Below are 21,506 nucleotides of genomic sequence, written 5' to 3' on the forward strand. Positions count from 1 at the left end.
GTTGAACAGCTAATCTGTCTATCCATCCATCCACTATCCAAGCCGCTTATCCCAATCGGGGTCGCAGGGATGCTGGAGCATATCCCAGCAGTCATTGGGCGGCAGGCGGGGAGACACCCTGGACAGGCCACCAGTCCGTCACAGAGCCCTATTTCAGCAGCTCAGATACATTCTGTATTTCAAAATTCCAGTTTGATTTGGAGGAGGCGCCCTTTGCGCATGTGGTCTCGCCCAGACACCCACTGTTTTCTTATCTGGCTAAAATGAGGTTGGGGACTGCAGGTGGACTGTTGGTGGATGTCCATTCCTTGGCAAGTATTCGTTTTTGGTAGTCTAAAATCAGAATTATGTTACAAGTGTTCCCAGATGGTTTGATGTACCTAGGTTGCAATATATTAGCTAGACCACGTTGGCGTTCGTATGAGGGTGCCATTTTTACAAGGGTGGGAACTAGTGCTGCACGATTTGGCGAAAAAGCCATATTGCGATTATTATGGACAATATTGCAATTTGTGATAAAATAAACAAATTTATACATTTACAAATAACACAAATTTGTGACATGTAGCGACTTTCATGGCGCTGCACGGCTCGGATGGGTTGAAAGCAGAGAGGAATTCCCCCACGGGGATTAATATAGTAATATAGTATTATACCAGCACCTCTTTCTGCTCAATATCGCCGAGCTTGAATCCAAAATATCGCCATATAACAGAAGTCTGCCCAAACAGAGGCTGATTGATCAGCTCTTAATTATGGGCGTAGATATGCAGACTGCACGCAAACGGACGTTCGCACACGCATTTTATTATTAAATTAAATCGCAGCCTTTTGCGGTTATATAATTGCACAGGCTGACGTCGCCATTGCGATTAATCGTGCAGCACTAGTGGGAACCGTTTACTGTCGAGCTGATGGCACTCGGGCGACAATGGCCGCTGTACGTTGTTTGTAGTCCTTGCTGCCAGACAGAGGGACAAACTGGAGAAATCAGATGTCACCTTCTCCCCTGCTGTGGGAGTATACCCTTAGTAGATGAGAAGTTTAGCGTATGGGTCATACAATTCATACAGCTGCAGCCGTGGGTATGCATGTTTTTATACATGCACTATAACGGCACATAAAAAGACACACAGTCTCTCCTACGCAAGCAGCCGCCCCGTATACACCCACGCGTGTCCTGCCTCAACGTTGAGGTGCTAGGAAAAGTTTCCAAACATCAGCCTCCCGTAGCTCACCGCAGAACAGCTTACACAGAGTGACAGGGACTTGTTGAAAAATGGCTGCACCCTAAGTGATGAATTTAGGTTTCAGATGCTGCTTCATTTGAAAGCACACTGGGAAAGCGGAGGGGGGGAAAAAGCACTTAGAGAAAGGAGCCTTCCCAAGATGTCTATAATGCAGCCGGTCCCCCACTGATCTGGCATCAACTGGATGGGAGCCAAGCCGGAGAGCAAAGGGAGCGAACGCCACAGCCCATGAAGCTGATCAAGAGTTTATTTATTCACCTTAAAGTGAATTTTCAGTATGACTGGGCCGCAAACACTCTGATGCCTAATCTCAAGGCGCACCAAACAAAAACGTGATCCAAATATAAATGCGGAACCAATCCTCTCATCAAATCCAGCACGGCGCCGCCGTGACGAGGGCGGCTCTCATTTGTTTTTTATTAACCTACACTTGATCTCTTTGGCTTGCGAGTTAATTACTCAAGCAGTTCTCATTGTTAAACTTTTTTCTCGTTAATTCAAAGTAATCAAATATTCTTGTGATTGTTTCGGCTCCGACATAAATAAAGCCACACTTTTAAGGGACCGTGAAAGCCGAGACAAAATGAGCATCTCACACAGGGACGGATGCGAGGGTTGATGTGGGGATGGGGGAAAATGCAGATTCCAGTAAAACTGGAGCCAATCCAGAAAAGGGGAAACCTACCCTGTTTTTGCGAAGTTAGTCCAGTAGGTCATCACGACGGCACTCAGCATGACGTCATTCTTGGAGAAGTTGCAGTTGAAGAGGTCTGTGGGGCCGATCATGGGGATGCCAAACACATACGGCACCTCGTCCCCGTGTGCCGAGTCGGCCCAACTGGGCTTCATGTCGCTCTGGCAGTGGTGGTAGAAAGCATAGAAGTAGGTGGGCGACCCGTACTGGGCATGGAGGTCGGCTGTGGCCACCGCTGGCGCCACCCACTGGTGGTCAGTGAACAGAGCCACCAGGGTCTTGCGCCGAGTCTCTGGGTTCTCCTTGTCTGCCCAGTCCGTGTACATGAACTTGATGGTCTCACGCAGTGTGTCCTTGCCCTCCGGGTAGCCGTACAGGTGGTCCACAAAATCCGACACGGCGAAGTCGAAGTCGTTGGCCGACACGCCGTCCTCGCTGTCCACGATGCCGTCCACGAACTTGAAGCCTTCGCCCTGATTGACCCCAAGCATGATGTCGTAGTTGAGAAACTCCCCTTGCTCCATGAGGATCTGGGGGTCGTCGGGGATGACGTCGCCGTCGATGACGGGTCCGAAAGCTATGTGGTACTTGGCGGGGGTGATGTACTGCTCGATCAGCTCCTTGTAGTTCTTGTTCTGCAGGCACTCCACCAAGTCGATGGTGTCCAGCATGTTGCAGCCCACCTTCTCCGCCAGCGCACGCGTGTACTTGGCCGGCTGGTAGTTGACTGCCCAGCTGGAGAGCGCTGTACCACTCTGGATGATGGCTTTCTGGAACAGATCTGAAATAGGCGCTGGCATTAGTGACACACGCATGCAGAACAACCTGGCAGCAAACTGTACAGGCCTCATCAGGTGAAAAGTGAAAAGCTTGTGCTTTTGCTAAAAGCATTTAATCAGGTTTGAACTGTGCTCCTGTGATGAAATATGTCCTTTATTCTATCTTTTATTATTATTATTTCAAATCCGCGTTTGACATTTAAATGGCTCTGTTAATAACCGGTCCATTGTGACTTTTTCTGCAAGAATATTAAGCTGACTATTGATAAATTATGAATTCACTATAAAAATGAATCTGCAAAAAGAAGCCCAGTCAAGCTTTATGTCTAGCAATAGGATTTAGAAAATAGACATATCTTAAGTCATATTTTCAAATTCCATCCATCCATCCATTATTCAAACTGCTTATCCTGCTCTCGGGGTCGCGGGGATGCTGGAGCCTATCCCAGCAGTCATTGGGCGGCAGGCGGGGGGAGACACCCTGGACAGGCTGCCAGGTCGTCACAGGGCCGCCACACACACACATTCACACCTAGGAACAATTTAGTACGGCCGATTCACCTGACCTACATGTCTTTGGACTGTGGGAGGAAACCAGAGCCCCCGGAGGAAACCCACACAGACACGGGGAGAACATGCAAACACCACACAGAGGACGACCCGGGACGACCCCCAAGGTTGGACTACCCCGGGGCTCAAACCCAGGACCTTCTTGCTGTGAGGCGACCGCGCTAACCACCGCGCCACACATTTTCAAATTATAAATCAACATTCATCATATTAGAATTAAAATTTAAAAAAAAAATAATATTCTTCCGTTTATTTTGCTGCAATGCCTTGGGCCATTTTCATATCCGGAATACTGTTGGCGCAGCATCATGAGCCGCTATTTAGCAAATAGGCCACAATTCACTGGGAACACACTAGCGTATGTGCATTTTTTTTTTTTCGTGGGGTGCTATTTATATTCTTGCAAACACACAGCGGTGACTCAACCGGGGCGACTTGAAAAGTATGTTTTGAGCACAAAGCAGACATCTCCCGCAAGGCCTAGTTAGCAGCAGAGGAGCCTTAACTTCTCCTACCCGTTAGTGAAATGAGAAATATCATTTAAACCTTGAGTCCGATGGTAGGATAAATATGATATATAGCCCGTCTCGGCATTTTTTTTGTGGCCTCTGCCGTGGCTGCAGAGCTGAAGAAACGGGCCGATGATACGTGTCCACGATGGGAGTTTACATCAACAGCCACAAATAGCTGCACTTTGAAGACCAGATGCAAATGTGGAGCCTAATTACACGTCTCCTGCAAGCAAGCACCGTGCGGATGATGGGCAGAGTTGTTGCATGATAACTGTAAATGGAAACCCTTGATTTTAATTGGGAGGTAACGTGTGCCACCCTCGTATCCTCAAATGCCCTTTGCCATTTCGTTTCATACGAATCATAAATGATGGGGATGGGGGGGGGGATCAAGCAGAACTATAAAATAAGCTAATAGAGTAAATTAAAAGGGTCGCTGTGATAGGAGAGGAAACGGATTAAGTAGCACACACAGTTGATTTCTTTCGAGAGGTTTTTTTTACAGAGCTGATAAATGTCCAACATGGATTCAAAATTAGACAGAAATGTCCAAGATGCACATGCGGAGACCTGCACGTCAGGTCTTTACCGCCAGACGGGGTCGGACCGTGTTTCCCAGCAGGCCGGACACTCTTCTCCCGATGGCAATAAACTGCGAGTAAACTGCAATAAACTGCAGATATCTGGTCTATTTGATGGTTTTCTGTGTGCACACGCTACTGGGCTGTTGCGAAACATGAAAAGAACCGCTTTGTTTTGTTGTGTTTCGCTCCCGGACCGACCATTTAGATCTCGAATTCCTATTTCCACCCATGAAAAAAAGGCAAATCAAACATGAAAAAAAAAAACCCACCCAAAAAACCAAAAAACAAAACAAAACCCTGATGCAAATTCGGTTTGATGGCGCGGTATCCATTTCCATTACACCCACCTCTTCCCTTCTGGATGATCGCACTCATATTTAGCGACTTGAGGCAGCATTTTTTTTACACTCAGGTGAACCAGAAAACACACTCCGGTCGGTATCTCACTACACGCGGTGATCAAATGTGATGCCACATGTAATCTCATGAAAAAGTTATGGGCGGTGAAAGCCGGCTATTTGAATATCTGATACCCGGCAGTGAAAGAACTGCCAGCTTCTGTTCAGCCTGTATGTTGTCTGAGCCGCCGAATTGGAGCAGAAACCCCCCCCCCCCAAAAAAAAGTGAACCCCTTGTGGTTTCTATTTGGTATTCTGCCATGTGGTTGCTTGCTTCTTCTTTTTTTTTTTTACATTCAATTTGAATTCAAGTGCACTTGGGTCCTGTGCCAAAACGCCGTATATCAAGCCAGAGAAAGCTCCTTGTTAGGAGGTTCATGTGTATGTAAGCCTGGCGGGTCGATCAAAGCGGTGTGGATGATAATGAGGGTGAATGAGAACACAGGTTTTAGTGCACACGCTCGTGTACTGTGTGTGTATTAGTGAGCACGGCCTCGGACGTACCTTCTGAGTAGTGCGAGAGGGTTAGCAGGCTCACGCATGACGCCCCGGCGCCAGAGCCAAAAATGGTCACTCTCTTCGGGTCGCCTTTGAAGGCCTGAATATTCTCTTTGATCCATCGGAGAGCCTGAATTTGATCCAGCAGTCCATAGTTCCCCTTGGCCGCCTGGTCTCCTGTGCTTAGAAACCCTGGATTCAAATAAAAACACAGGAAGGACGGACCAGTTAATCACAGTATTGATAACCATCGACTCCATTCACTTGATCTGTAAGTGTGGAAAATATTAGCAGGGCTTTTCAAAGAGTGAGCAACAGCATTTATTTTTTCCCCGAATCCATCCTTCCGTTTTAAGACTGAAATCCCCTTAAAATCTACCTTTTTTTCCCTCCCCAATTGTACCCGGCTAATTACCCCACTCTTCCGAGCCGTCCCGGTTGTTGCTCCACCCCCTCTGCTGATCCCAGGAGGGCTGCAGACTTACCACATGCCTCCTCCGATACATGTGGAGTCACCAGCCGCTTCTTTTCACCTGACAGTGAGGAGTTTCCCCAGGGGGACGTAGCAAGTGGGAGGATCATGCTATTCCCCTCAGTTCCCCCCCCCCCCCGAACAGGCGCCCCGGCCGACCAGAGGAGGCGCTAGTGCAGCGACCAGGACACACATCCACATCCAGCTTCCCACCCACAGACACAGCCAATTGTGTCTGTAGGGCCACCCAACCAAGCTGGAGGTAACATGGGGTTTCGAACGGGCGATCCCCATGTTGGCAGGTAATGGAATAGACCGCTACACTGCTCGGACGCCCCCTAAAATCTACCTTTAAAGATAACTAAATCCCAGATCATTTTAGTGTGTTTGCTGACATCTGTCATTTAAATCATGCAAAGGTTAAAAACATAGCAGGCTGGTCTTGGTACTCTGTGGTGTAAGCATAGCAGGATATACACAGCTGTAGACAATAACATTGATGGGTCTGTTTGATTTACGTGAACTAGGACACGTATTGTCAGTGTTAGTTCATTGGTACGCCTCCATCCAACAGACCCATTATTAATACCAAAAGAAACATTTTTTTAGAGCTGCCATTGAAATACCGTGTTTTAACACCGTATGAAGTGAAAGTGAGTCTACATTTGAAATACTGATATATATATAAGCCACTCTACAGTCAAGAATTTTGCAAGTCATACACTCATCCATTTGAAGCCTACTTTCAGCCAACAGAAACACATTATCATTCTGAGATAAACTGTTGTGCACAGCCAACGATTTTAAAGCCACACCACAATAGTTATACCTGGTGAGTCAACATTAAACAGAGCCGCCGCTGCAGTCGGTTTTCAATTACTTTTCTAAAATTACAATTTTCCATACATTTTCCAGGTCAAGTCAATTTTATTTGTATAGCCCAATATCACAAAATACAAATTTGCCTCAAGGGACTTGACAGCAACACAACATCCTGTCCTTAGACCCTCGCATCAGATAAGGAACAACTCCCTAAAAATAAAAACCCTTTATTCCAAGACCTGGAATACATATTTTCAAATTTACCAACTTTTTGATAACTGAATAAGCCCTATAAATAACAACTATCAACCATAAATACTGTTAGGAAGAGAAGAGAAAGCCACTTTATTCTGTCGTTGTACGGTTGTACAGATTACAATGAATGTGTTCTCTGCATTTAACCCATCCTACTGTATAGGAGCATTGGACAGCTGCAGCGCCCGGGGACCAGCTCCATTTTTTCTTTCCATTGCCTTGTTCAGGGGCACAGACAGAAGTATTAACCCTGACATGCATGTCTTTTTGATGGTGGAAGCAAACCGGAGCACCTGGAGAAAACCCATGCAGACACGGGGAGAACATGCAAACTCCACACTGAAAGGACCTGGGATGGCCTGGGGTTCGAACCCAGGACCTTCTTGGTGTGAGGCAACAGCACGAACCACTGGGCCGCTGTGCCGCCCTGTTAGTGTTATTAAGAACTGAGTTGAAGATAAGATACCATGGGTATTTTTGAACACATTTCATCACAAAGTGGCCTGGGCGAGTCAGACTGGTGAAAGGTACATCCCCTGCTAGTTAGTGAGCAGAACATGGACGTTAAAGCAGAATTCACATGGTTGGTCCATTTCATGGATCAAAACCAACGGAACAGGATTTAACTTTCTTAGGGCTACAATGGCTTCATGGCATCTTTCAGGCTACACTGAGGATCAGTCTGATCACGGGATGCCTCTTCTGTATTGGACCTGAAAGCCAATTAACACAAACACTGAGGCACAGAAACACACAAGTGCTCGAGCACAATAATGAGCCTTCCAGTACGATTTCTGCCAAAGCTCAACAACCAGTCCTCAGACAGAGAGAATCCCCTCCTTGTCTAATGTTCAAATGTCAGTCCAAACCAGCCTGGCAAAGTGCTTGAAATCAGAAACTTGTTGACAAATTAGCAAATATGCCTAAACCCATTAAGTGTCTTTCTAAATATTACCACTGGGGGTAACTGGTCATCCTCGGTGCCAGGGGCCGGGGGCGCCCTGCCCAAGCCTGGCACCGGTGGCACCACCGTCTGCATCTCCCCCGCCAGAGAGAGAGAGAGAGAGAGAGAGAGAGAGAGAGAGAGAGAGAGAGAGAGAGAGAGAGAGAGAGAGGACCGAGGCAATTTGAGTGGATGGGACGAATGGGATGAGGGTCGGCGGGAGAGAGGGAAAGGTAGCCCGTGGCCCTTTGATAGAGAGCAGATCCACTTTGTCATGGCGAGGTGAAGGCGATGGTAGAGGAGGCCGATGGGATTACAAGGCCCTTGGCAGCCTCCAAACACCCCATAGGATGACCGCAGGCGCACTTCTGCCCTTTCGCACACATCTCCAAACTTTCTCTTTTTCACCCCATCCCCCCCCCACGCACACACACACACACATACCCTTCCTTCTCGCCTCTCTCAGTGTTCCCCGAGATGGAAACGGCACCGGGGGGAGAGAGCATGCCTACCAGGCACTCCTCGGGATGTGTGAAGATTAGTCAAAGCCTCTATTTCAAAGCGCCACGTCCTGAAAACAGACCGCATACATTACCGGGCGCGCCGCCTTGAGATGTGTTGCGGACAAGCCCATCTCACACCATTTCCAGCATTACGAGATGATAAACGGGGACCCGGTCTCGGAAGAGGGACTCGCAGAAGAGACTCCGTGTTGCAGTTGAAATGTAAAATAATGACAATGAAACTCGGCGCCACTTCACAACGCTTAACTACATCCACAAGGGGCTTCCTATTTGCTGTGATGAACGAGATTGGGAGTTTAAACGGTTGTTTTTTTTCCCAGATAGCCTCTTTACACAGCGTGTTGCCACGCTTGTGGTTGTCGGTGTCACGCTGCTACATCTTCTGACACATGTCCTTTATTAATAAATAACAGCGGATAACAGACGGGGGATCCTTCAGAGGTAAGATCTAACCTGCTACAGATCTTGGCTGAGTTTAAGCGTATGATAATATTGCAGGATTAAAAAAAAAAATTACAATAATACTGTAATGCACGCAACCCCCCCCCCCCATCGATGTTCTCGAGCTATGAGAAATGCGAAGAGGATAAAAAGGGTTGTAAAAACTGCATGACCCGTGCTTGATGCGCTTTGCTGGTTTTAATTAGAGTCATAGACGGTTCCAGTCTGGGCCTCTAATGACTATTCATTCTGCTGATGAGTCCATGATGTAAGATATTGACAACCCTTCAACGAAAACGCCGAAATGTAATGAAATATAATTTCAATTACCCTGTCGCGCTGGAAATTAGTTGGGTTATTCTTGCCCCTGCTGCGTCTATCAGAGTCACGACTGGGGGAAGAGGGAAAAAAAATATCCAATATTCATGTTTAAAGACTAAACAAATCTCCCCAAATGAAAGCTGCGAGCACCGAATTTGAAAATATAATTGTTATTTTCCAAGTGCAACATGTAAATCGTGTTATCTCTGTTGTAGAATTAGCAGTAGTAGCGGCTGTAATAGTGGGTAGAAGTAAAATACGGAACATGAGTATGCCAATCCTAGTGTATATATATCTGCAGATTGTTGTGTTGCAGTGGCGGCTGGTGCTAACAATTGTTAGGGGGGGGGGTTCAGTTTACCTTGGTGCAGCACACCTGAATAGCCACACAGTCACAGAGTTATTAAGAAGGACAATGTAGCCTATACACCCTGATAACATCTATAGGCTGTCAGGTGTACTGCACCAGGTGTACTGCGCCAAGGTAAATTGCACCCCCCCAACAATTGTTCGCACCATCCGCCACTGTTGTGTTGTAGCGTTGTTATTCTATGTTAAGTACACCAAGAGAGCCATGAAACCGGAGTCAAATCCCACGTATGTGCAAAACCACATGGCCGATAAACATGATTGTGATATTGTGTTTCAGATGCAACTCTTCGTCACGTCTTTATGCACGCTCAACAAAACGAAACTCGTCATTATGCAGTAAGTAGTGTTCAACCCTAAAGCTGGACGTCAGTGTGTGGACCGCATGGACCTTAACGCAAATATATATATATAAAAAAAAGATGAGGATGCGAGACGCCATATGACACTGCAGATACAACCGGCAGCCGCATCCTGATGTTGAGAGATTACGACCGAACAGCATCGTCAGTAACAATGTGACGTCTCGCCGGGTCCGGAGGGAGACATCCGCCATTAGCACAATGTACTTACTGCTGCGGGATGCAGTAATCCACCCAACCCCCCCCCCCATCCATACCACCCCCCCCCCTCCAGCCTGATCTGTATTAACTCTGCCTCACCGGGGGCTAAGAGCTTAATGTAGGTCACCCAGCACGCAGCGCAGACCGGACACAGCCCTGCTTTGGGACGGCGGGGTCAAAAGAGGTGCGAAGCCTCGCCGCCCTACTCTCCACAGACCAATTCCCAAACTGGGAACTGTAAAACAAACGCTGTTACGTCGACAAGGCTGCGCCAGGGTTAACGACGACGCGCCGGGGAGCAGCGTGTACGATGCATGAGCGGTTTATTTAAGACTCGGGTGTAGCACACAAAAGGGTCCGTGCGGCAACAACAGCTCAGCCAGAACCCCTCTTCACAGCACGGTTCTCCTTTTCTTTAACCATTTGGTCAACAAAAGTGACGTGTAGGCGTATCTGCCCGTCGGGTGTCATCATACTGTAGAGGAGCTCAATCAGGAGTCGTGACAACTTTCTCTTTCGGCTACACAACGTGCACCATTTATTCCTTCACCATAACGACAACCACAAAAACCCGCGCCGCGGAAGTGTGTCGCTGTAAACACGAACCGGGAAAACAGCAGCTGTAAACAAACGTTCCTACTAACTCAATAAGGGGAATTATGTAACCCTATAACCACTACAGTACTGTCTTTACGCCACGGCTGGCGGTGCCTTTGCACCAGCCATGCCGTATTGATTTACATCTCAGTCCTCTAAGCGAAACCGCCAAGATGTAAAATACATATTTACCCGGATCAGAAACGTCACCGGCGTGTTATCTTGACGCCGCAGGAGGTTGTTTTCCTGCGTTTTGTTTTCTCAGCCCGTCCAACCACCAACGTGCTTTGATAGGCCCAGAGTCCACGTTGGAAGACCGGAAATACAAATGTAACCGGTTATTTTCTTGCCCGGTGCGGGATTCGATACGGGCTGTACCGCACCACAAGGCGACATCACTAACCGCTCGGCTAAAGGGTCAGACCCGTTAGCTAGGGGCTAACGTGTCTTATTAGTAGTTTACACAAACGTGTAATGGCCGTCTGAGATGTCGGGTAGTTTGGACAAAATAACCGACGAGCCACTTTCTTGGCTCCTGCTTCCTAATGTAAACTATTAATAAGACCCGTTAGCTCACGGGCCTGACCCTTTAGCCGAGCGGTTAGTGATGTCGCCTTGTGGTGCAGAACACCCCGTATCGAATCCCGCACCGGGCAAGAAAATAACCCTGTTACACTAACTTCTTTTTTTTTTGTTAACGCTCTGAAAATAGCTGCACCCCATGAACACCTTCATGTTCTCTTTGTTTTTCTTCCTACCAGGATGATTCGGTCCGTAAACACAATCTAACCGCCCAGCTTCATGCGAGTCTCCATCTCGTGACAGGAACCATACATGATTTGTTAGAGTTTAGACAAGCTCTCCCAACACAACCGGGTTCGTCCCGGAGCAAGAAGTTCTTCCGTGATGTTTATTTTGGACAATGCCACCGAAAAACAAATTAAGACACTTACATGGGCGGACCGGCGGACCTTTCCCCAACTGTGCACCAACCTTCTGGTGATCTTATCTGGTTATGGAAATGGTTTTGTGGTTCATACAATTCAGCATGGCGGCTGCCTCTTTGAGCATTTAAGAGTTCAAACAGAGCTCCAGTCTCCACACGTGTTCGTCACAAACTGACTTAAGAAATGAGACACTTCATGCGTCCCGATGAGTCACAGAAGAACACCTTGATCCATCTGCTGCTCTTGAGGCCTTAAGAGGACTTGTTCATCATCACAAATATTGACTCAAATAGAGGAATAGCTTGCAAAACCAGTACCGGAGGAGGTTGTGTGTATTTGCTTTACCCGTTACCTCAGTGTCGCGTGACCATCGGCTCTGCGCGTAACTGTTGTCCACTGACTTCCGGTTACTACTGCAGCGGTCATACCAGTTTCCTGCTCGTTGGCGTGTGCTGGAGGCCAGGGGCGTTGGTCTATAGTGTGGCGGTCAATTCCGTTGCCTACCAACACAGGGATCGGCGGTTCGAATCCCCGTGTTACCTCCCGCTTGGTCGGGCATCACAGGTGGGAAGCCGGCTGTGGGTATGTGTCCTGGTCGCTGCACTAGCGCCTCCTCTGGTCAGTTTGGGGTGCCTGTTCAGGAGGGAGGGGGAACTGGGGGGGGGGGATAGTATGATCCTCCCACGAGCTACGTCCCCCTGGTGAAACTCCTCCCTGTCAGGTGAAAAGAAGCGGCTGGCGACTCCACATGTATGGGAGGAGGCATGTGGTAAGTCTGCAGCCCTCCCCGTTCGGCAGAGGGGGTGGAGCAGTGACAAGGGTGGCTCAAAAGAGTGGGGTAATTGGCCAAGTACAGTTGGGAGAAAAAGGGGGGAAACCCCCACCCCCCAAAAAAATCAGTGTAGTGTGGCAATTTGCAGTTTAAATCTGGAGGCCAGGTTTCTTCCTCTATCGGTCGGAGTCAGGTTGCATAATACTACCAGGCCTCTTCACCACAGGTGGAGGCGCTCTCTATATCCCGCTGTTGAAATGTTTTGACTGGGTGAGGCGAAGGCTGGCAGTGGTGAACAGGTTCTTACTCGAGCAGGAAAAGCGATTGAAATGTGATGGCGACGTGGCGATGCTTATGTCAGACAGCTAATCTGCCATCCTTGCAATCAATATCAAGATAGCGAAATAGCAAGAGAGTCTTCCCAGACATTTCTTTTTTTTTGGACAATGTTACTGAACCGTGAGAAAAGCTTTTGGTGATTTTATCGGGTTATGGAAATATTCCTGGATGTTGTGTTGCTGTACAGCCTCCCCGAGGCAAATTTGAAATTTGCGATATTGGGCTACACAAATAAAATTGACTTGACATTACAACTCGCCGTGAAGGCTGCTTATTTGCGCAGAGTTCAAATAACGCTCCAGACATGTCTCCACACACGCTTGTCACAAACCGACTTAAGAAACGAGACACGTTACGCTTCCTGATGAGTCCCAGAAGAACACCTTGACCCATCTGCTGCTCTTTAACTTTAAGAAGACTTGCTCATCATCACGAATACTGACTCAAATGGAGGAACAGCATGCAAAACCAATAGCGGATGAGGAAGTGTGTATTTGATTTACCTGTTACTTCAGTGTAGCATGACCATTTCTTTAAATCTGGAGGCCAGGGGTGTCTGGGTAGCGTTGTCCATTGCCTATCAACATGGGGATCACCGGTTCGAATCCCCTTTTTACCTCTGGCTTGCTCGAGTGTCCCTTCAGACACAATTGGCCGTGTCTGCGGGTGGGAAGCCGGATGTGGGTATATGTCCTGGTTGTTGCACTAGCGCCTCTTCTGGTCAGTGGGGGTGACATGGGGGAATAGCATAATCCTCCCACACGCCACGTCCCCCTTGTGAAACTCCTCACTGTCAGGTGAAAAGAGGCAGCTGGCGACTCCACATGTATCGGAGGAGGCATGTGGTAGTCTGCAGCCCTCCCCGGATTGGCAGAGGCGGTAGAGCAGCTACCGGGATGGCTGGGAAGAGTGGGGTCATTGGAAAAAAAAAATCCCCCCCCCAAAAAAATCTGGAGGCCAGGTTTCTTCTCTATCGGTAGGAGCCAAGTTGCATAATACTACCAGGCATCTTCACCTCAGCTGGAGACGCTGTCCATACACCGCTGCTGAAATGTTTGGGTGAGATGAACGAATGCTGGCGCAGCGGCCAACACCTTCCTACTCCAGCAGGAAAACGGACTGAAATGTGATGATGATGATGAGGCGACGCTTCTGTCACACAGCTAATCTACCACCGTTGCAATCCATAACGCAATAAAGTTTGATGCAGTAGTTTATACCACATCAGATTGCACGTGTTGGCTTTGGTCTGAGGATGTCCCAAAGTGATGAAGGCTGCTACACCTTGTTTTGTAGTTCTCACCGCCAGGAGGAGGTGGGGACAGATTGGGGGGAAATCACAGATTTCAGCTGTATAGGCCAATAAGCTTTGAGTTAAACTCCTTTATTGGGCCATCTAATGGAAAAGAGATGGCAGAACACAACGACGAGGTGAGAGTAATACCGCTTAATTGTGTTCTCTGTCCAGGGGATAATCCATCCTGCGACTCGCAGAGGAAAAGATAATTATCACAGGAGATGATGGAGTGGGTTTACTCCAGACTGGACCCACGCTGATGAGTCAGCCCGTTCTCCATCAGCCAGGGAGCAATATCCAAACCTCTCCATTGTGTAATATTAATATATATATATGTAAAGTGGCACGGTGGCGCATTGGTTAGTACGGTCGCCTCACAGCAAGAAGGTCCTGGGTTCGAGCCCCGGGGTAGTCCAGCCTTGGGGGTCGTCCCGGGTCGTCCTCTGTGTGGCGCCTGCATGTTCTCCCCGTGTCTGCGTGGGTTTCCTCCCACAGTCCAAGGACTAGTAGGTCAGGTGAATCGGCATTACTAAATTGTCCCTAGGTATGAATGTGTGTGTGTGTGTGTGTGTGTGTGTGTGTGTGTGTGTGTGTGTGTGTGTGTGTGTGTGTGTGTGTGTGTGTGATGGCCTGGCGGCCTGTCCAGGGCATCTCCCCGCCTGCTGCCCAGTGACTGCTGGGATAGGCTCCAGCATCCCCGCGACCCTGAGAGTAGTATAAGCGGTTAGGATAATATGTGTGTGTGTGTGTGTGTGTGTGTGTGTGTGTGTGTGTGTGTGTGTGTGTGAGTGAAAGTGTGTGGGCTGAGTCGTGCCCAAATCTGTTTCCAATCACTGAAATGTGAAGCAGGCGCGGCGCGCCCGGTGCTGTGGTGGAAACGTAACGCTCGGCTCCAGACATTTTGTGCAGCCGGGGAGCTGTAATTAGGGCAAAGCGTTTGAGCACATCTGGGCCATGTGGGTCCCGGGCGTTTAACATAATATCCCCTGATTGACAGTAAACCGGGGAAACAAACACAACACATCTGTCAGAGTGCATCAACCCCCCCCCCAGCCGGTGCACTCGGAGGTCAGATCATCTGGCAGATTTTAGACGACAGCCGAGCGTCAACTCAAACTCAAAGCGGGCGCGGTGATGATGACTGAAAAATGTCAAACGTGCATCCACCCACACACACACACACACACACACACACACACACACACACACACACACACACACACACACACACACACACACACACACATTCCCTCCTCCGCCAGATCTGCCGGTGTCCAACGCCGTTCTTGGAGCGCTCGGGTGACGGTACGCGGAGTCGTCCGAGGTCAGATCCCATCCCCGCTCGGTAAAGGAGTGCCGAGCGATGCAGAGAGAAGAGAGGAGCGGGCCCGGGTCTTCTTTGAAGGCAAGTTGAACCCACTTCTCACGTCAGATCAGCCGTCACGATGGCTCCGCCGTCCTGGCGGCTGAACCTGTGACAGGCACCCACAGATGTTGCTCAGCTTAATTATCTGGGGAGTATTTGATGTAGGTAAACAATAGGCAGCTGGCGTCTCGGTTCTCCTTGTTCTTCCGGCAAGACACCTTTTGAAGGGGGCTCTGACTCGCCTCTCGCCCCCCCTCCCCCTCCCCTCCCCCCGCCAATTCCAAACAACAAAAGTTGTTTACTTTCACAATAAAATATGCCTATTACGCAGCATCAAAGTATGACACAGTGGGATTATTTTCATTTGCTCATCCACAGGAAGGGCGCTTTGAGCTCGGCTACTCAAAGGAGTTTCACTAGTCATGGAATTTGTATCCGGGGCGGGGCGGGGCGGGGCGGGGCGGGGCGGGGAGGGGGACGGGGGTGGGGGGGTGCCAAACTTCGGCTCCTTCGCTGTGCCGCAACACTTGATTAACTTGAAAAGTGGAAAATTAACTTGATTGCCGTCAGTCCATGTAAAAAAGAAAAATGGAGGAAGCGTGACGGGAGAGAATGAGAGAGGGGGAAAGTCGGTGATGTGCAGAAGAAGAAGTGTGTGACTGCATGCACCCTAGCTGTGTGTGTGTGCACGCGTGCATGCATGCATGCGAGTGTGTGTGTGTGTGTCTGTGCACATGTGGATACGTGGTTTTACTATGCCGGCCGGGGAGACGCTTTGCTGCAGTGAGTCCTTCCCGAACACATCCGTTCAGCCGGGCCGCTACTCCAGCGATGCGCTTTTGTATGTTCATTAAATTCTGCGGAGCTAATTAAAATCTATTTGACATCCGCAGGGAGACATTTGCACAGCTTGCAGGGCTGCACAAACAATTCACAAACACCCATGCTAAGGTCCTGCACACTGCAGGGGCCGGGGGGGGGCGGGGGGGTGCCATTACAGTACGCCAGGAATGGCAAGGTGAGCAAATAATGCAACCGGCATTCACGTACCATTCTTCTGCCCAGCACAGTAGAAAGGCCTTGGTATCAAGTTTTACCTGTGGGTTATCTGGATTCGCCTGACTCCACTCCGCATTTATATGAATTTAGACTATGCCGTTATACGTAACTGGGCTTGTCTAGCCTTTTTTGAGGGGGGGGGGATTTTTCCCCCTTTTCCTCCCCAATTGTATCTTCCAAGCCATCCCGGTCGCTGCTCCGCCCCCTCTGCCGATCCGGGGAGGGCCGCAGACTACCACATGCCTCCTCCAGACTACCACATGCCTCCTCCAGACTACCACATGCCTCCTCCTGACTACCACATGCCTCCTCCAGACTACCACATGCCTCCTCCAGACTACCACATGCCTCCTCCAGACTACCACATGCCTCCTCCAGACTACCACATGCCTCCTCCTGACTACCACATGCCTCCTCCAGACTACCACATGCCTCCTCCTGACTACCACATGCCTCCTCCAGACTACCACATGCCTCCTCCAGACTACCACATGCCTCCTCCTGACTACCACATGCCTCCTCCAGACTACCACATGCCTCCTCCAGACTACCACATGCCTCCTCCAGACTACCACATGCCTTTTCGCCTGACAGTGAGGAGTTTGGCCAGGGGGACGTAGCGCGTGGGAGGATCATGCTATTCCCCCCAGTTCGCCCTCTCCCCCGAACAGCCACCCTGACTGACCAGCGGAGGTGCTAGTGAAGCGACCAGGACACATACCAACATCCGGCTTCCCACCCGCAGACACGGCCGATTGTGTCTGTAGGGACGTCCGAGCAAGCCGGAGGTAACATGGGGATTCAAACCGGAGATCCCTGTGTTGGTAGGCAACAGAATAGACTGCTACGCCACCCAGATGCCGATATTGTCCAGCTTTTCTGAAGATGTTAAATTGAGGTTGTTGGATTTCACAGACACAGTCTATGTCCTTGGCTGTAACTTTAACCTACTGGCTGACCCATGGGTGTAGGTTTTGTTTAAATATGGGGGGGGCACATTAAGGGGGGAGCCTGGGGGTCCTCTCCTTGGAAATTTGGAGCATCAATTACTTCATTTCCTGCATGCTAGTGAATTTTTATGCACCAATTTGTGCCTTTCCTGCATCGGTTTATGGTGGAAATGTTCTTTACTTATGTAAATGAAAACGCAGAATTCAGGCACCAGGTGAGAATCCAAAATATAATGGAGCATAACGCAGTAGGGCTCTCAGGCATTCTGTATTGCGTTCAAATATTTATTCTCCTGCAGATCAACTTTTCTCCCTAAATATTACCCCTGCTAAGTCAACACGCATATAGGCAAGATTTACTCTTCTGCCCTCTTTTGTGTCTTTTGTTTGGGGGAAGCAACTTCTTTAAATGTGCATGCGGCTCCTATTTACATCAGTGATAAATTAATCTATTTTAATTTATTTCCAAACCCACGGACTTTAATAGCTCATGTGCGTTTCAGCAAGATTTCTGCTCACCCCTAAAACTTTACACTCTCTAAACCACAACTACTAAAAGCACCGACATAGGTAATTCCTATTAATTTAGCGCTAATTAGAATCATGCTAAAAGAGGTCCGACCTGCAGCCCATTCCACAGTTGTAGACCTAACTCACAAACTTTCCTTAATAGCCTCAAAACATTTTCTCATCTCGGATCGCACTGAAGCAGGGGGACCCGGTTTCTGTTTGTAACAAAAACAATTGCAATTGACAATTATATTTTTATTCTGAGTTGATCCACTGTGGACATGTATGCCCTTTTCCATTTATACCATCCCCAGGCTGGGAAAACACTTTTTTAAAATGTCAAGCCGTTTCAGTGACCATGGGAAACCTGACTACGGCATATTAACTCGTACCTGTTTGTCTGCCTCCCTCTCTCCGCCTCAGTGACTGCTACTTCCTGCATAAAGTTCACATTTTATCAAGATTTAAACTGCCGTTATTCGTACGGTCGTATTATCCCTGAGTAGTTTAATGTAACCCGTGGAGAAATAAAACGAGAGTTGTGTTAATTGCTTCACTCACTTCAGCCGCACTCTCCCTGACTCCTGTGATGTCTTGTCAGAAGGAATTATGAATTACCCAACAAATAACTACAGTTAGGTGACTATAACTAGATGACTGCTTGTGGTCAAGAGTGAATTGAATAAACGCATTCCACAGTTGTAGGACTTGACTCACAAACTTTCCTTAATGGCCTAAAAATGTTTTCTAATGTCAGGTTGCACCATGTTCATGTTGAAAACACCTACTATTTAACACTGTTGTATGAATTTATAATTCATAATGTCAATAAATTGCTGTGCAGCTAATGCTGGATTAGCTTGTCTGCTGCTAGCTTAGCTAGCTAGCAAGCTTTTATGGACAGGCAACATTATCTTAAGATTAGTTAGCAAACTAGCAGGGCCGGCTCTAGCCACTGTGGTGTCCTCGGCGAGAAGAACCCCCCCCCCCAACACACACACACACACACACCACCACCAAGTTACTCCACCTGTAGTGCCTCATCACCACCCACTCATTCTACAATAAAAAAAAATATGGACAACGAATATAAGAAGTTGCAATTGTTCAAAGAAAAAAAATGATATTTTTATTTTTATAAATTAAAATTACTACTCAAATGAACGAATCACACGTCAAAGAATGAATTGTTGAATATTACCAACTACCTTTACATGTTAGTAACATCCCAGGATAGATAGATAGATAGATAGATAGATAGATAGATAGATAGATAGATAGATAGATAGATAGATAGATAGATAGATAGATAGATAGATAGATAGATAGATAGATAGACATTTACTTTACAGTGTCTTCATGTAATACAGAGCCTATAAAAACTTGCATTAAAATAAATTCTGCTGAAGTTCTCTGTTAGACAGAGACAGATGAGTACGACAGAGAGAGACAGGTAGGGAGACAGGCAAACAGAAAATAAAGAGGCAGACACAGATGGAGGTAGACAGTGATTGAATTCAGTTGTGGAAGTTATTCGTTTCAGTTTTTCAGATATGACTTTAGACTTAGGCAACTCAGATCTTGGGGATGTTGAAGCATGGCTGTTGGCTTTGTCCATTACAGATGGACGGTGACTTCTTTCATAAAATCTTGGTTTCATCTCATCTGCCTTGCATCTAAATTCATTCAGTTCTGAGCGATTTCTCCTCGGTCGTAAGAATAGCCCCTTAGGTATGAGCTATGTCACGTGGTTTGAGTGGTTGCTACTGTGGTGGATGGAGGGTATTGCGTTCCATGAGCCTCCTGTAGCTCGCAGTATGAGTGCATCTGTCCTGGTATTTAGAGATGGTAATGTCCAGAAAGTTGACAGTGTTGATGTTATTTTCCATTGTGAATTTTAAAAAAGAGCTACGGGGGGGGGGGGGGCGTCCAGGTGGCATGGTGGTCTATTCCGTTGCCTACGAACACAGGGGTTGCCGGTTCGAATCCCCGTGTTACCTCCCGCTTGGTCAGGCACCCCTACAGACACAATTGGTCGTGTCTGCGGGTGGAAAGCCGGATGTGGGTATGTGTCCTGCACTAGCACCTCCTCTGGTCGATTGGGGTGCCTGTTCAGGAGCAGGGGGAACTGGGGGGAATAGCGTGATCCTCCCACGCACTACGTCCCCCTGGCTAAACTCCTCACTGTCAGGTGAAAAGAAGCGGCTGGCAACTCTACGTGTAGGGGAGGAGGCATGTGGTAGTCTGCAACCCTCCCCGGATCGGCAGAGGGGGTGGAGCAGTGACAGGGACCGCTCGGAAGAGTGGGGTAATTGGTCGGGTACAATTGAGGAGAAAAAGGGCGGGGGGGAAAAAATACAAAAAACCAACAAAAAAAAGCTATGAGAATTCACACGTCTGAAACATTTTGAGTTCTTCCACTGTGCAACTCCAAAACATCACAACATCGTCTAAAAACCTTTTCCACAGTTTTATCTTTGTTCTGAATGGATTCATGTGTGTTGTAGATGACCTCTTCCTCCCAGTGTGCCACCACAAGGGGACGCATATGATGGAGCAGCCACCGTGCCCATAGCAGTCTACCTAGTCTGCAGGAGGTAATGGTCCTCAGACCTGAAATACTTCTTTGGTAAAACCAGGTTAAGCATTTCCAGTAACAGTTCATGGGGGGGGGGGGGGCTCTGGGGGTCTCTCTGAGAGAGCTATTTGGAGATCGAGGTTAAGGTTATCATTCGGGATACCAGTGTATATAAGCTTTCCACATCCGTGGATACAAGTGTTGTTGAGTTGTCTACAGTGTAGTTGTCAAGAAAACTGAGCACATCTTTCAAAAAAGAAGGTGTGGATATTATCAGGTCTTTCAGAAAAAAAGTCCACAAACTTTGATGGAGGTTCAGCAATGGATTATATGCCTGAGATAATGGGTCTTAGAGGGGGATTATTTTCATCTTTGTGTATTTTTGGGTTACCGTACAGTATTGGGAGTCCTTGGGTACTTTTCTGAGAGAGACTCAAGGTCTTTTTGTGAGATCCAGTTGCATTCCAGGGCATGTTTGAGAAGACTGTCGATTTCGTTTTTGTTTTCATTCACTGGGTTGTTTTTGAGCCCCTTGTAGGACTCGGTGTCTTCCACATGAATAAGCATCTTGGCCCGATAATAGTTTGCAGCCATAATCACAATACCCCCTCCCTTGTCTGCAGCTCTGATTGTGATTTCTGGGTTGTTCTTTAATTCTGTCAAAGCTTGACGCTGGGCCTTGTTGAGATTGTGATATTTTGATCCTCTGTCTTTCTTAATCATTTCATCCATGGCATGTTCTATTAGTTTACCAAAGGTGGTGATGATTGGACTTTGGCCCTCTACTAATCCAAGTCCAATCATCACCACCATCACCCCCCCACACACACACACACACACACACACATACACCACCACCACCACAGTACCCCACTAGTACTGCCTCATCACCACTCACTCATTCTATAGTAAAAAATATGGACGACAAACATCCGACACCACATTTTCAAGAATACGTATTTTTATTTTTATAGAATTAGTACTCGTCAAACAAACGAATCATGTATCAAAGAATGAATAAATTGTTAAATATAGATAGATATTTACTTTACAGTGTCTTCATCTAATGCAGAGCCCTTATTAATTGAAAAGCTCT

The 21,506-nt window shown here is 47.8% G+C and overlaps 1 protein-coding gene across 6 annotated transcripts in view; it reads right to left on the reverse strand.

Annotated features, from left to right (window-relative positions):
- nlgn4xa (neuroligin 4 X-linked a) overlaps positions 1-21,506 on the reverse strand; it is a 68,537-nt gene that overhangs the window by 3,201 nt on the left and 43,830 nt on the right. For all 6 annotated transcript variants that reach the window (XM_056301052.1, XM_056301057.1, XM_056301054.1 and 3 more), the window contains 2 exons: positions 5,292-5,477; positions 1,936-2,725 (listed from right to left, as the gene is read on the reverse strand). In XM_056301052.1, coding sequence (XP_056157027.1) covers positions 1,936-2,725; positions 5,292-5,477 — 976 coding nt within the window. The remainder of the gene's footprint in view (positions 1-1,935; positions 2,726-5,291; positions 5,478-21,506) is intronic.

Source organism: Lampris incognitus, chromosome 21 (genome assembly GCF_029633865.1).
Source record: "Lampris incognitus isolate fLamInc1 chromosome 21, fLamInc1.hap2, whole genome shotgun sequence".
In the NCBI taxonomy this organism is placed as follows: Eukaryota; Metazoa; Chordata; class Actinopteri; order Lampriformes; family Lampridae; genus Lampris; species Lampris incognitus.